Consider the following 13527-nt stretch of genomic DNA (forward strand, 5'->3'; position numbering starts at 1 on the left):
AGGTGGTAGGGCAGAGGCCCTGTTTTATACCCAAATGTGCCTTTGAAGTGGGGGAGACTTCAAAGAGTGGCTAAGAAGTGCACCAGGTCCCCTTTCAGTTCAATCCTGTCTGCCAGGGTCCCAGTAAGGGGTGTGGCAGTCCTTTGTGTGAGGGCAGGCCCTCCACACTCCCAGCCCAGGAAGACCCATTCAAAATGCAGATGTATGCAAGTGAGGCTGAGTACCCTGTGTTTGGGGTGTGTCTGAGTGAATGCACAAGGAGCTGTCAACTAAACCTAGCCAGACGTGGATTGTAAGGCACAGAAAGATTTAAGTGCAAAGAAATGCTCAATTTCTAAAAGTGGAATTTCTAGACTAGTAATATTAAATCTGACTTCGCCAGTCAGCTGGATTTTGTATTACCATTCTGGCCATACTAAATATGACCTTCCTGCTGCTTTCAGATCAGCAGCTGCCACCTCAACAATGTATGAGGGCAGCCCCAATGTTAGCCTATGAAGGGAGCAGGTCTCACAGTAGTGTAAAAACGAATTTAGGAGTTTTACACTACCAGGACATATAAACTACATAGGTACATGTCCTGCCTTTTACCCACACAGCACCCTGCTCTAGGGGTTACCTAGGGCACACATTAGGGGTGACTTATGTGTAGAAAAAGGGGGGTTTTAGGCTTGGCAAGTACTTTTAAATGCCAAGTCGAAGTGGCAGTGAAACTGCACACACAGGCCTTGCAATGGCAGGCCTGAGACAAGGGGAAGTGGCTACTTAAGTGGGTGGCACTACCAGTGATGCAGGCCCACTAGTAGCGTTTAATCTACAGGCCCTAGGCACATACAGTGCACCTTACTAGGGACTTATAGGTAAATTAAATAGTCCAATTGGGTATGATCCAATGTTACCATGTTTAAAGGGAGAGAGCATATGCACTTTAGCACTGGTTAGCAGTGGTAAAGTGCGCAGAGTATAGAAACCAGCAAAAATGAGGTCAGAAAAAGAGAAGGAGGAAGGCAAAAAGTCTGGGGATAACCCTGCAGAAGGGCCATTTCCAACAGCCATCTTGTGCAATGGGTGAGTGGCCCTCTACTCTTGTGCTTGCATTATTGGCTTGGTCCTTGTGTGATTGGTGATTTTGGGGCATGAGTCAGTCTCTATACTGGACATGCTTTGATGATGGGTGTCCATGCATTGGTGTTACAAACAGGGCTTGATTTTGGGATGTGTGGGTTGTGTTAGTGGGGTATCTATGGGTTGTTGGGGAGATGGGTGTGGGGGTAAGGGTGGCGGTATGTGATGGCATGCAGGTGGGGTGTCGGGGATTAGGTAGTAAAGATTTTACTTACCAGAGTCCAGTCCTCCTGCTACTCCTTTGCGGCCCTCAGGATGCATAATTGCCAAGACTTGCTCCTCCCATGTTGTTAGTTGTGGGGGAGGAGGTGGGGGTCCACCGCCAGTCCTCTGTACAGCATTCTGGTGTCTGGATACCATGTAACACACCTTCCCCCGTAGGTCGTTCCACCTCTTCCTGATGTCATCCCGTGTTCTTGGATGCTGTCCCACTGTGTTAACCTTGTCGACAATTCTGCGCCATAACTCCATCTTCCTTGCAATGGATGTCTGCTGCACTTGTGATCCGAATAGCTGTGGCTCTACCCAGACGATTTCCTCCACCATGACCCTGAGCTCCTCCTCAGAGAACCTGGGGTGTCTTTGAGGTGCCATGATGTGGTGTGGGTGATGTGTGAGGTGGTGTCTGTTGTGATGTGTGAGGGGATGTGTTGGTGTGTGTTGTTTGAGGTGCGTGGATGTTGTGTAAGTGATGGTGTTGTGTGTCTGTGGATGCTGGTGTTGTTTTAGGTAGTCTCTCTCTCTGGCCTTCTTTCAAAATTTTGGTTGTAAGGGTTTGTGGGTGATGTGGGTGTGTGCTTTATATTGGATTTGGTGTGTGGGAGTGGTGTGTGCATCTGTATCAGGTGTGTGTATTTCGAATTGTCCAATGTGGTTGTGTTTTGTAAATGTGTGTGTATTTTGAGCGCGGCGGTGTGTACCGCCAATGTAATACCGCGGTTGAAAGACCGCTGCGTTGATTTATGGGTCGTGATAGTGTGGGCATATTTTTGTTGGCGTGACGGCGTCGGTTTTGGTATCGCCAGTTTATCACTGACCTTTGGTGTGGAGGACTTGTGTGGGTGTCTGTATTGTGGCGAATTCCGAGCTGTGGGTCGTAATACCTGTAGCGGAATTCCGCGGCCGCAGCGGTATGTTGGCGGTCTTCTGCACGGCAGAAAGCGGGATTTACCGCCAGGGTTGTAATGAGGGCCTTAGTGTGTTTACTTGCCTCCTAAGGGAGTACTGCCTTTTAGTAATTTTGGCATTGTGTCACTGAAATAAAGCATCTTTATTTTCGTAACACTGTATGATTTCTTTCATGTGTGTAAGTGCTGTGTGACTACAGTGGTACTGCATGAGCATTGCATGTCTCCTAGATAAGCCTTGGCTGCTCATCCACAGCTACCTCTAGAGAGCCTGGCTTCTAGACACTATCTACACTTCACTAAGAGGGGAGACCTGGACCTAGTATAAGGTATGAGTACCTTAGGTACCCACCACACACCAGGCCAGCTTCCTACATACACTACACATTATTACAATCTATGCCACTCCAATGTACACCACTCCAATCTATGCTACTCGATGCTATTCCACTTTCTGCTATTCCACTGTATACTACTCAACTCCACGCCACTCAAGTGCACTCTCCTCCACTCTATATAACTTCATTCTACAGAACTCTACTAAACTCTGCGCCACTCTACTACACTGTACTCCACTCTATCCTCGTACACTCGACTGTCCAAATTTGTTCTCAACTCTTTGCTCATACACTCTATTGTACAACACTCTACTCCATTATCTGTCTGTTTCCAACACTGTATGAAACAGCACTCCACTCTACAGTATCTGACACCACTCCAATTTATAACAGTTTCCTAGACGTTATGCTATGCCACTGCAATGTATGCCATCCCACACTACGCTAATCAACTGTACTCTACTCCATTCTACGCCTATCCACTGTACACCACTTTGCGCTATTCCACTCTATGCCACTCCACTCTTCTACACTGTACAGTATTCCACTGTTTGCTACCAACTTTATGGTAATCCACAGCACGCAACTCCAATCTATGCTGCTCCATTGGATGACATTCTATTTAACTCCACTCTATAAAAGTCTACCACATTTCATGGCACTCTATGACATTCTACTCCACTCTTATCCCATATACTCCACTGCCCAACTCTATACTCCACTCTATGCCTGTACACTCCAATGTACAACACTCTATTCCAATACATAACGCTTTTTGACATGTGACACAGCACTCTACTCTACTGAACAAGGCCCCACTCCACTTTATAACAGTTTACAGCCTATCCTACACCAGTACACTCACTCCATGCCACTCTAATCTACGACACACCAATACACTCTATTGTACTTTGTACTTCACTCCACACTACGTTATACCACTCCACTCAACTCTACTCCACTGTATGAGACTTTACCTCATTCTATGCTACTATACAACAATCCACTCTACCCAGCTCCAGTTTCACACACTACTGTACTCTATGCAACTCTACTCTACAACACATTACTACAGAGTATGCCACTCTCTGACACTTTACTCCTGCCTATACCCCTACACTCTCTCTGTACTACATTGTACTATGCTGTATGTTACTGTCCAACACTCTACTCCATTCTAATTTACAATACTCTAGTCCACTAAACAACACTGTACGAAACGTTTTGTACGCCACTGCACCTCACTTTTACTCACTCTTCTCTGGCACAGTACTCCACTCTACTCCACTGTATGCCACTCTACTCTATGCCACTCACTACTAATGCCATTAAACTATAAAACACTGTATGCCAATCTACTGTACAACACTCTGTTCTACAAAAAACAGCTAGAATGTATGCCACTCTACTCTACTGTAGTCTACATCACTTTCTAATACTGTACGACACCCCAGTACACTTTACTGTCCAATGCGGTACTTCAGTTATGACATTTTACTCAATTGTATGCTACACTCCTCCACTCTACTGCAATCAATGCCACTATAGTCTACAACACGTCAATCCACCCTATGATTTTTTTTACTCCACTGTATATTACCCCACACTACTATACTCCACTCCACTACAATTTAACCCACTATACGCCATTGTACTCTACTCCACTCTACGCTGCTCTACTGTCCGATACTCTGCTCCACTGTACGCAACTCCACTCCAAAAGACTGTACTGTATTTTATGCCACTCTACTCAAATCAATGGCCATCTACTCTATGTCACAGTACTACACTGTATGACACTCAACAACATGCCACTCAACTTCTATCTTACATGAAGCACCACTTTTCTTAAATCAGGGCTTTAATACTTACCTGTACCTAAAAGCTTTTCCAGGCATAAACCTTTACCATTTATGCCTTTACAAATTTAAAAAAGTAATAATACTTACCTTTAAAACCCTTACCACTTTTAACACGCATATGCCTTTACCATTCATACAATTAAAAAAATGTTGTTGTGAATGCATACATGGTAAATGTATATTTGTGGTAAAGGCATGTGTGGTAAAGGCATGCGCATGGTAATGGCTTTGTGATAATAGTCATGTGTGGTAATGATGGCGTTGTAATGGCTGTTTCCCATTAGCATAGCCCTTCTGGTATTGCCAGACTGGACCCTGCGCAGCCGTCAGAGACAATAGACAATCCGTCACTCCTGACCCAAGTGCATCCGGTTTAATTCAAGGCAATCAGCTTTCACCAATAAGCCTTTTTGATCTGGTCTGTTATTTTCAACTCAATATTAATTCTGTATTTAAATACGCAGAACCAGATATTCCCGAGTAAAACATGTTTACAGTTAACTGACATAAGTAAGCAAAACTAAATAGCTGCGCTTTACAAGTTCCTCCAGCCAGCTGAAGCCTGCAAGTCTCTCCCTGGGATTTGGTTAAAGATCCGAACAGTATGCAGGTTGGAAATGTCCTCCCTCTACAACCATTATTAACTCCATAACAATAGCTGTCGATCGTTCAGTCCGTCGCCAATATATTTTCAAATGTTTATGGCTCCCTGTCTCCTACGCGCCTGTGAGTGTATTGGAATATGAGGGGTGGATGAGTTGGGGTCATTCATATATCTTTTAACTTGTTCTGTATTACCTCCAACCCAACACTAAAAACAGTTTTCTCTTGGCGGCCTATTTTCTTTTACATATATTTCAACCCTACCCTATATTGGAAAGTGCTAAGCCATAACACTTGTGGGAAATGTTCCTTGCGAGAGACAATGGGTGTTATTCACAAGAGGCATGTGCTGCCAGAGCATCACTTTTTTGATAATATGAATTTTTCGTGCTAATTTGATGTTTTGTTGGTACACAGTAAGAGATGTTCTATAGGCCTCTTTATCATTATGATTATTGGTCAAACGCCAGCATCTCTAATTTTTTGAGGGAGGATTTCTCTTGTTGCAGCTCTGTGGTGTACCAGAGTGCATGAGATCTGTGCTTGCTTTTAGCACAGAATTTAAGAGGGGCAACACTGTCAAGAGCTGAGTTTAAGGCTTTGTAATAGTCTGCTAAAGCTTGATCGACGTCTAAGTCCACAGCGATCATTGGAAAAAGAGTCAGGGTTAACTTTCTGCCAGTGTCTTAGTGCACTTTTAGTAACCATTATTGTCTTTTGAGCCTCGGTGTAATGGCATGTGCAAGTTCAGAGGCAGTGGTTGATCTGTGAACAGTTGAAGAAAGGTGTTTTTAGGGGTTTGTGATGCTTCTGAGAGGTTCTGCTCAACTTAGTGGTTCACAGTCCAAAGTAAGTACAACCCCACAAGGTTGTTCTTCCAGAGAATTTATGAGAAATCAAGTGAGCACAAATTGATCAGTCGGTCGGATGTTTTTGGGGTTAAACACACATATGGTTTAGGTGTGAATTTTGATATGCTCAAGGGGCTCCAGGGTGCAATATCTGAGCTGTCATTGTGGTGTGCTTTTAGTTGTGCACTCTTCTGACGGATTGTCTATTGTCTATGTCTATTATTATAGTGTACATGTGATCCAGTTGCATCTTACTTGGAGATGTTCACAGCAGCGGCTCCTCCGTTATGGTGGAGGAGCGTCACCCCCCCCCATGCCAGCAGCAGCTGAAAAACTTGAAAAATAAAACAAGTGTACACCATTTTTATTCTCGTTTGATTTTTCAAGGGGACGGGGCCACGGGGGTTGACAGGCAGGGAGGGGGAGTGTTGTGTACTTCCCTCAGTGCGCATGTGGGTTTGGCCAGCTGTCTCAGGATGGCCAAACCCACGGTCACACTGAGCTCTCTCAATCCCGAGCTGTGTTGGAGACAGCAGGTACAGGCCCCACTCTGCCTGGGAGCTCAAATTGAGGGCACTTCGGCTAATCCTGATGCTGCTCTCATGCTGCCAGCAGCATGAGAGCAGTGTTACAATTGGCACAAGGGCAGGCTGGGAGCCTGTGCCGGACAAACAGTGTTACGGCGTTACATAGATTCGGCAATGGGCAGGTAAGTAGGTTGTTTTGTGCTGCCCCGCCACTTTTCCCCTACACCAGCTGCGACTGGATGTCCAGGAAATTTGACATGGGAGACTAGTGTTTAACATGATACCTCTCAAGGAGACCATCTGGGAACCTGTGTTCTGAATTGGATGTTCCCTTGTGGACCTGATATGAATGATACTGTAGGGAATATTTTAGTGTGTAGGGTTTTATACTGACACTGCTATAATCAAACAGAGCACATCTTTTATGTGTCAGGAGTGGATAACTACTGTAATTTTCTTGCTGGTCAGGGGTGACAATTTGGAAGTAGGAAATGATCGAACAAGGGAAGTTTGAAGTAAGAGGTCTAGATTTTTGTTTTCTATAAGTGACTATTCATATATACCATTTTCTTAGGAGATAGTTCTTCCACAGTGCTTCCATCCTTACAAAGGGAAAGACTGTAATTCCCATTCTGGAAAGTGAGTTTATTCTACTTTGTCTGAGACATGTTCTGAAAAGAGGTTAGTAATACTTAATTTATAAAGGCTGTCAAAACGAGATTCCCATGCATCACCCAGAAGCAAATTTAACAGAAGGTTTATGTTTTTTTTAAATACCAGAACAAACATGATGTAACAAAATTTAGACACAATACAAGTTCATGTGTGCTTAAACTCACTTCATTGTCTTGAAACTGGGTCAAAGCCCAGACAGCGCCGAGATGCCAGCAAGATTGAGCTCTGTCTGGCAAACTGTCCATGATGTACTTTTTTGTAACAAACCCTTTTTTTGTAGGGGGTGGACGCCGCATTGTAGATGGAGAATTGGGAATCCAGGCACACAAGTCATACTGTAAGGTAAAATAATGACATAATGATAACAACAACAATAATATTATTAATAATAATAATAATAAAAATAATAATAGTAGTAGTATAGTAATAATAATAATAATATTGAAAATGGGTCACTGTAGCATGATTAGTTTTATACTTATTGTTTTATAGTGACTCATATTTAGATCCTGATTTGCAACCCCATCATCTTAGAATTCACGCATAAGACCAGGAAATCGCGGCAATCCCAATAAATCTACAGACATTTTTAAACATTGGAATGAACCTCTATTTTAAACCATTTTTATTAAACTTGCTCAGCGATATCATTCAATGCAGTATAAAGTTGCGCATCGTGTAAACAGGGTTGCAATATAATAATCAAAGAAAAAATTGGTTCTGATCATAAACTAAAATAACCAACCAAACGTGTGAGAACATGCAGCAATACTACTTCTGTGCAAAACAATTAGTAACAGCAGCTAGAGTCCTGTCTAGTCCAGAGCTACAACATTTTGGTCAAGGTTTGTCATGATGTCTACTACGTGAACATACGGCAACAGACTATTTTACAATATCACCTAGGAATAGGGTAAAGAAAAATACCAGCTTGTGAGGTGGAGCCAGTCAAAGCATTCTACAACATGGAGGGGACAATAGGGCAACACAAGCACAGATTTATACAGGGAGTGCAGAATTATTAGGCAAGTTGTATTTTTGAGGTTAATTTTATTATTGAACAACAACCATGTTCTCAATGAACCCAAAAAACTCATTAATATCAAAGCTGAATATTTTTGGAAGTCGTTTTTAGTTTGTTTTTAGTTTTAGCTATGTTAGGGGGATATCTGTGTGTGCAGGTGACTATTACTGTGCATAATTATTAGGCAACTAAACAAAAAAAAATATATACCCATTTCAATTATTTATTATTACCAGTGAAACCAATATAACATCTCAACATTCACAAATATACATTTCTGACATTCAAAAACAAAACAAAAACAAATCAGTGACCAATATAGCCACCTTTCTTTGCAAGGACACTCAAAAGCCTGCCATCCATGGATTCTGTCAGTGTTTTGATCTGTTCACCATCAACATTGCGTGCAGCAGCAACCACAGCCTCCCAGACACTGTTCAGAGAGGTGTACTGTTTTCCCTCCTTGTAAATCTCACATTTGATGATGGACCACAGGTTCTCAATGGGGTTCAGATCAGGTGAACAAGGAGGCCATGTCATTAGATTTCCTTCTTTTATACCCTTTCTTGCCAGCCACGCTGTGGAGTACTTGGACGCGTGTGATGGAGCATTGTCCTGCATGAAAATCAGGTTTTTCTTGAAGGATGCAGACTTCTTCCTGTACCACTGCTTGAAGAAGGTGTCTTCCAGGAACTGGCAGTAGGACTGGGAGTTGAGCTTGACTCCATCCTCAACCCGAAAAGGCCCCACAAGCTCATCTTTGATGATACCAGCCCAAACCAGTACTCCACCTCCACCTTGCTGGCGTCTGAGTCGGACTGGAGCTCTCTGCCCTTTACCAATCCAGCCACGGGCCCATCCATCTGGCCCATCAAGACTCACTCTCATTTCATCAGTCCATAAAACCTTATAAAAATCAGTCTTGAGATATTTCTTGGCCCAGTCTTGACGTTTCAGCTTGTGTGTCTTGTTCAGTGGTGGTCGTCTTTCAGCCTTTCTTACCTTGGCCATGTCTCTGAGTATTGCACACCTTGTGCTTTTGGGCACTCCAGTGATGTTGCAGCTCTGAAATATGGCCAAACTGGTGGCAAGTGGCATCGTGGCAGCTGCACGCTTGACTTTTCTCAGTTCATGGGCAGTTATTTTGCGCCTTGGTTTTTCCACACGCTTCTTGCGACCCTGTTGACTATTTTGAATGAAACGCTTGATTGTTCGATGATCACGCTTCAGAAGCTTTGCAATTTTAAGAGTGCTGCATCCCTCTGCAAGATATCTCACTATTTTTGACTTTTCTGAGCCTGTCAAGTCCTTCTTTTGACCCATTTTGCCAAAGGAAAGGAAGTTGCCTAATAATTATGCACACTTGATATAGGGTGTTGATGTCATTAGACCACACCCCTTCTCATTACAGAGATGCACATCACCTAATATGCTTAATTGGTAGTAGGCTTTCGAGCCTATACAGCTTGGAGTAAGACAACATGCATAAAGAGGATGATGTGGTCAAAATACTCACTTGCCTAATAATTCTGCACTCCCTGTAAATGGCTATGATTCGGTGAACAACTGGCCGTGGCCTCCCAGGCACATAGGAAATGCAGTTTTTGTTAAGGCGAGTGGTAGCATTAGTCTGACTGGCCCTTGTTGTAGGGTTGTAAGTTTGTTAAGAGAGTTTCCTAGTCTGCTGCTATATGGTACTTCTGTAACGCATGAGCTCCTCTTGTCTGAGAGCCACTGCCTCCGCCTGTTCCCACTTAAGCGCAGCCTTGCACCAGTGAGACTCACTGGGTAATGTTGTGGCTTTCCAATACATGGCTATGAGTCTATGTGTAATTAATAGTGTGAAATCAATAAATATATTCATGGCTCTAGACGTTTTGGAATGGGGAAGGAGTCCTAGCAAGGAACCCTCCAGGATACACACCTCAGTAAGACCAGTGACCTCTGTTAGTGCTGAGAAAACCACTTCCCATAGTACCACAGCAGCCGGGCAGCTCCAAAACAAGTGTTTCATATCAGCCCCTAGCTTTTTGCACCGGGGGCATTCAGAGGGGGACCCAAACATACGATGAAGTGTGGCTGGAGTAAGATAAGCCCTGTGGAGGATACTGTGCTGAATATATTGGAACTTAGCATTCCAGGACACGTTCCTGGGATAGTGGAGTATTCTCTCCCATTCCTTTTGCATTAGATCTCTACCCTCATGCCCCTCCCAGCATCTACAGGTCACTGCAAGTGGATCATGTGTGGTGTAAGTTAGGGCGTGCACAAAACAGGTAATGAGCCCATTATGTATAGTCTTTGTAACACGAGGTGGTGGTCAGGTTCTGTGTCTGTGATGCCCCACAAGTTTTCTAACGCAGCCAGCCATATGCTAAGAAATGGCCAGCTGGAAGCCCACACCTCTCTTCTGAACTGTCATGGGATACTAATACTGCATCTTGGAATAATGTGCCAAGCGAGTTCACTCCAGCCACCTCCCAAGTCTCTATCCCCGTCGTGTCCAACATGTGACTGAAGGGAGCAATGGAGCGTAGGGGAATCTCTGGTGAGTATCATGTTACACAAGGCATATGTCGCAGACTACGATGAAGGCTATTATATGCTATCCTCAGTGACTCATTAGTGTTGGGGGGAGTTTGACCTGGGGTAGGACAGTCCGCTGGGTCAGCCTCTGTGTGTGAGCAGACACAGGGAGGCCGAGTTCTGTAGTGAGTCCGCCCTCTAGTCGCCACAGAGGCCGCTGCAAATGCACAGGCAAATAATAATTTTCAAAGTTCAGGGCTGCCAGCCCTCCCCTTTCTACTGGAAGTTGCAGTTAACGAAGCAAGATTTGCCACCTCCCCTTGTTCCAAATAAAGCTCCCAGCGCGGAGTGTAATGTGCGAAATGTGGATTTAGGGATATGGACAGGAAGATTTGTGAAAATAATAAAGCAGACGGGAAAGCATTACCATCTTAGCAAAAGGAACCCTGCCCTGCCCTGCACTGTAAGGGGCCAGGTGCTTCAGAGATTCTATGCCCTCAGTAAGAGGCTCTTTGTTGCGTGATAAAAGTTTTCACTCAAGTAGCGGAAGGTGTGAGGTTTCCAGCGTAAGGGTTGAGTGTCTGTCAGAAACATTGACGGGGACAGTATGGATGCAAGGGAAATAGACAAGACTTCGCCCAGTTTACCCCCAACCCAGAAGCAGTACAGAACTCCTGGAATATGGTGCAGATGTCTGCTATACCCTCCTGGATGTCGCATCTATGTATCAGGACATCATCCGCATACATCAAGAAGATATGTATTTCATCACGGAGTGGAATACCTCAGGCCTGGCCTGACTCCGAAGCCTCCATGCCAGAGGCTCCATTGCCAGGACAAAAAGCAATGGAGACAACGGAAATCCTTGCTTTGTCCCTCTGCTTACTGGGAAGGGTGGGGATATGCATTGACCATTTTTTACTTGTGCCATGGGTTCGGTGTAGAATGGTCTGATGAGACCTTGCAGTCGGCCCTATAGGATGTTAATGTTGAAAACAGATCCCCCCGTCACCCGTATCAAAAGCTTTTTCTAAATCCAGTACCATACACGCAGCATATGGCCACTGGACTGCGGAATGCTCCATCACCCTATGCAGGTGCCAAATGTTTAAGGTAGTGGATCGCCCAGGCACAAAACTATTCTGGTCTGGATGTACAATCCATGGAATATGTTCATATAGCCTACCCACTATGACTTTGCTCAGCATCTTGTAGTAGGATCCTAGCATAGACAGTGGTCGATAAGAGGTGAGTTCTCGTGGGTCCGTGTTTGGTTTTGGGAAAGATACTATCAAAGACTCACTCAGCTTAAGTGGGAGACAACCTCTTGTTTGGACATCTTGGTATAATTCAAGCAGTTTGGGAGCCAGCTGGTGTTCATATGTTTTATAAAACGCAATGGGGAATCCATTGAGACCCGCGGTCTTGTTGGTCGCTGTTTCTCTAACAGCAATTTAATTTCTTCCAGGGTGAGGGGGGCATTGAGCTCCTCCTACAATTGAGACACCTCTGTGAATGTTACAGAGGCAAGAAAGGATTGTATAGCTTCATGACGGTCCATTGGTGGTGGGTCAAAGAGGGCTTGTTATCGTGAATGCCTTGTGGATGTCCACCTGGTTCATGGCTAACTGACCTTGGGAAGCCCATGTTGATTGGTAGAGTGGGGTTGGCACTGTGTAGCAGCCAGGCCAATAAATGGTCTGATTTGTCACCTTCCGCATGCATTTCTGCTTGATACACAGAGGAAATCTAGATGGCGCACTTGCTCAATAAGCTGGGCATGTTTGCCTAGAGCTTCCATTAGTGCAACCTGCCTTGCCCGATCTTCTTGGACATCCGTAGCAGATCTCTCTGCAAATTGGCCATCACCCCTAAAACCACATGGATACAGTGACCTCGAAGGACAGCCTTCATCGCTATCCAGTCTATTAGTCGGGAGGTAGAAGTGCCCCAGTTTACAGATAAATAGTGGGAGAGGGAATCAGCGGTTGTATCCCAAAAGGCCTAGTCTTCCAGAGTTGCAGGCTGCAGTCTCTAGGTGGGGACCGGTGGTCGGGGGGTCCCCTACTCCACCGCCAGCTGCAAGGGTTTATGGTTGGAGAAGGTCTTCCGTGAGAACTCACCACCTATTTCTAGTAACCTGGTAGTCAGGTTGCAAAGAAATCCTGTCAAGACGAACATGTACATCATGCGGAGGAGAATAGTAGGAGAAGTGCTGAACGTCAGGATGAAGTGATCTCGAACAGTCCAGCTCGGACAAGTGGTGCAGCCATTGCGTGAGTTGCGCTGCAGAAGTTATTACCGGGTAAGTCGGAAGTGGTGGATGTCAGCGATTCAGGAATGGGTCAAGGAAGCAATTAAAGTCTCTGCCAAGGATCCACGGAACGTGAGCTAATTTCTTAAAGATTGTTGAGAGATGGTAGAGAAGGAGTGGTTGAATAACATTGGAGGCCTATATGCTTCCCAGGAGCTCTCCCCTGGCGTCCAATTGTCCCTGAACAATACATAGCGTCCTTTCAGGTTTACCTCCTAGAGGACGAAAGGAAACCCCAGGGCGGACCCAGATCCACGCAACTTTAGGAAATCCGGAGTACGTTGTACAAAAACATTCCACTTACCAGCGTTTTTGGGGGAAGATATATTCCTCTCCCCCTATATGAGTCTCCTGTAAAAAGGTGATCTGCGCTCCCCTCCTTCTAAGATATTGTTGGACTGCAAGCCTTTTACTACAAGTACCCATGCCATGGCCATTCCATTGGATTATATTAATCTTACTCATCTTGATATCACAAAAGTAGGACTACCTCCCTACGAAAAAGAAATCAAGGCCTGGCGCTGTTCTCCCTTGCCCTGCTCTAGGATAGAAACA

General features: G+C 44.7%; 1 protein-coding gene across 2 annotated transcripts in view; it reads right to left on the reverse strand.

Moving 5' to 3' along the window:
- LOC138300727 (polyunsaturated fatty acid 5-lipoxygenase-like) overlaps positions 1-13527 on the reverse strand; it is a 1327404-nt gene that overhangs the window by 200014 nt on the left and 1113863 nt on the right. The window contains exon 13 of one of the 2 annotated variants that reach the window (XM_069240433.1): positions 7273-7443. The exons of the other annotated variant lie outside the window; for it this stretch is intronic. Within the exon in view, the coding sequence (XP_069096534.1) occupies positions 7273-7443 (171 nt within the window). The remainder of the gene's footprint in view (positions 1-7272; positions 7444-13527) is intronic. 2 annotated transcript variants of the gene reach the window in all.

This window comes from Pleurodeles waltl, chromosome 6 (assembly GCF_031143425.1).
Source record: "Pleurodeles waltl isolate 20211129_DDA chromosome 6, aPleWal1.hap1.20221129, whole genome shotgun sequence".
In the NCBI taxonomy this organism is placed as follows: Eukaryota; Metazoa; Chordata; class Amphibia; order Caudata; family Salamandridae; genus Pleurodeles; species Pleurodeles waltl.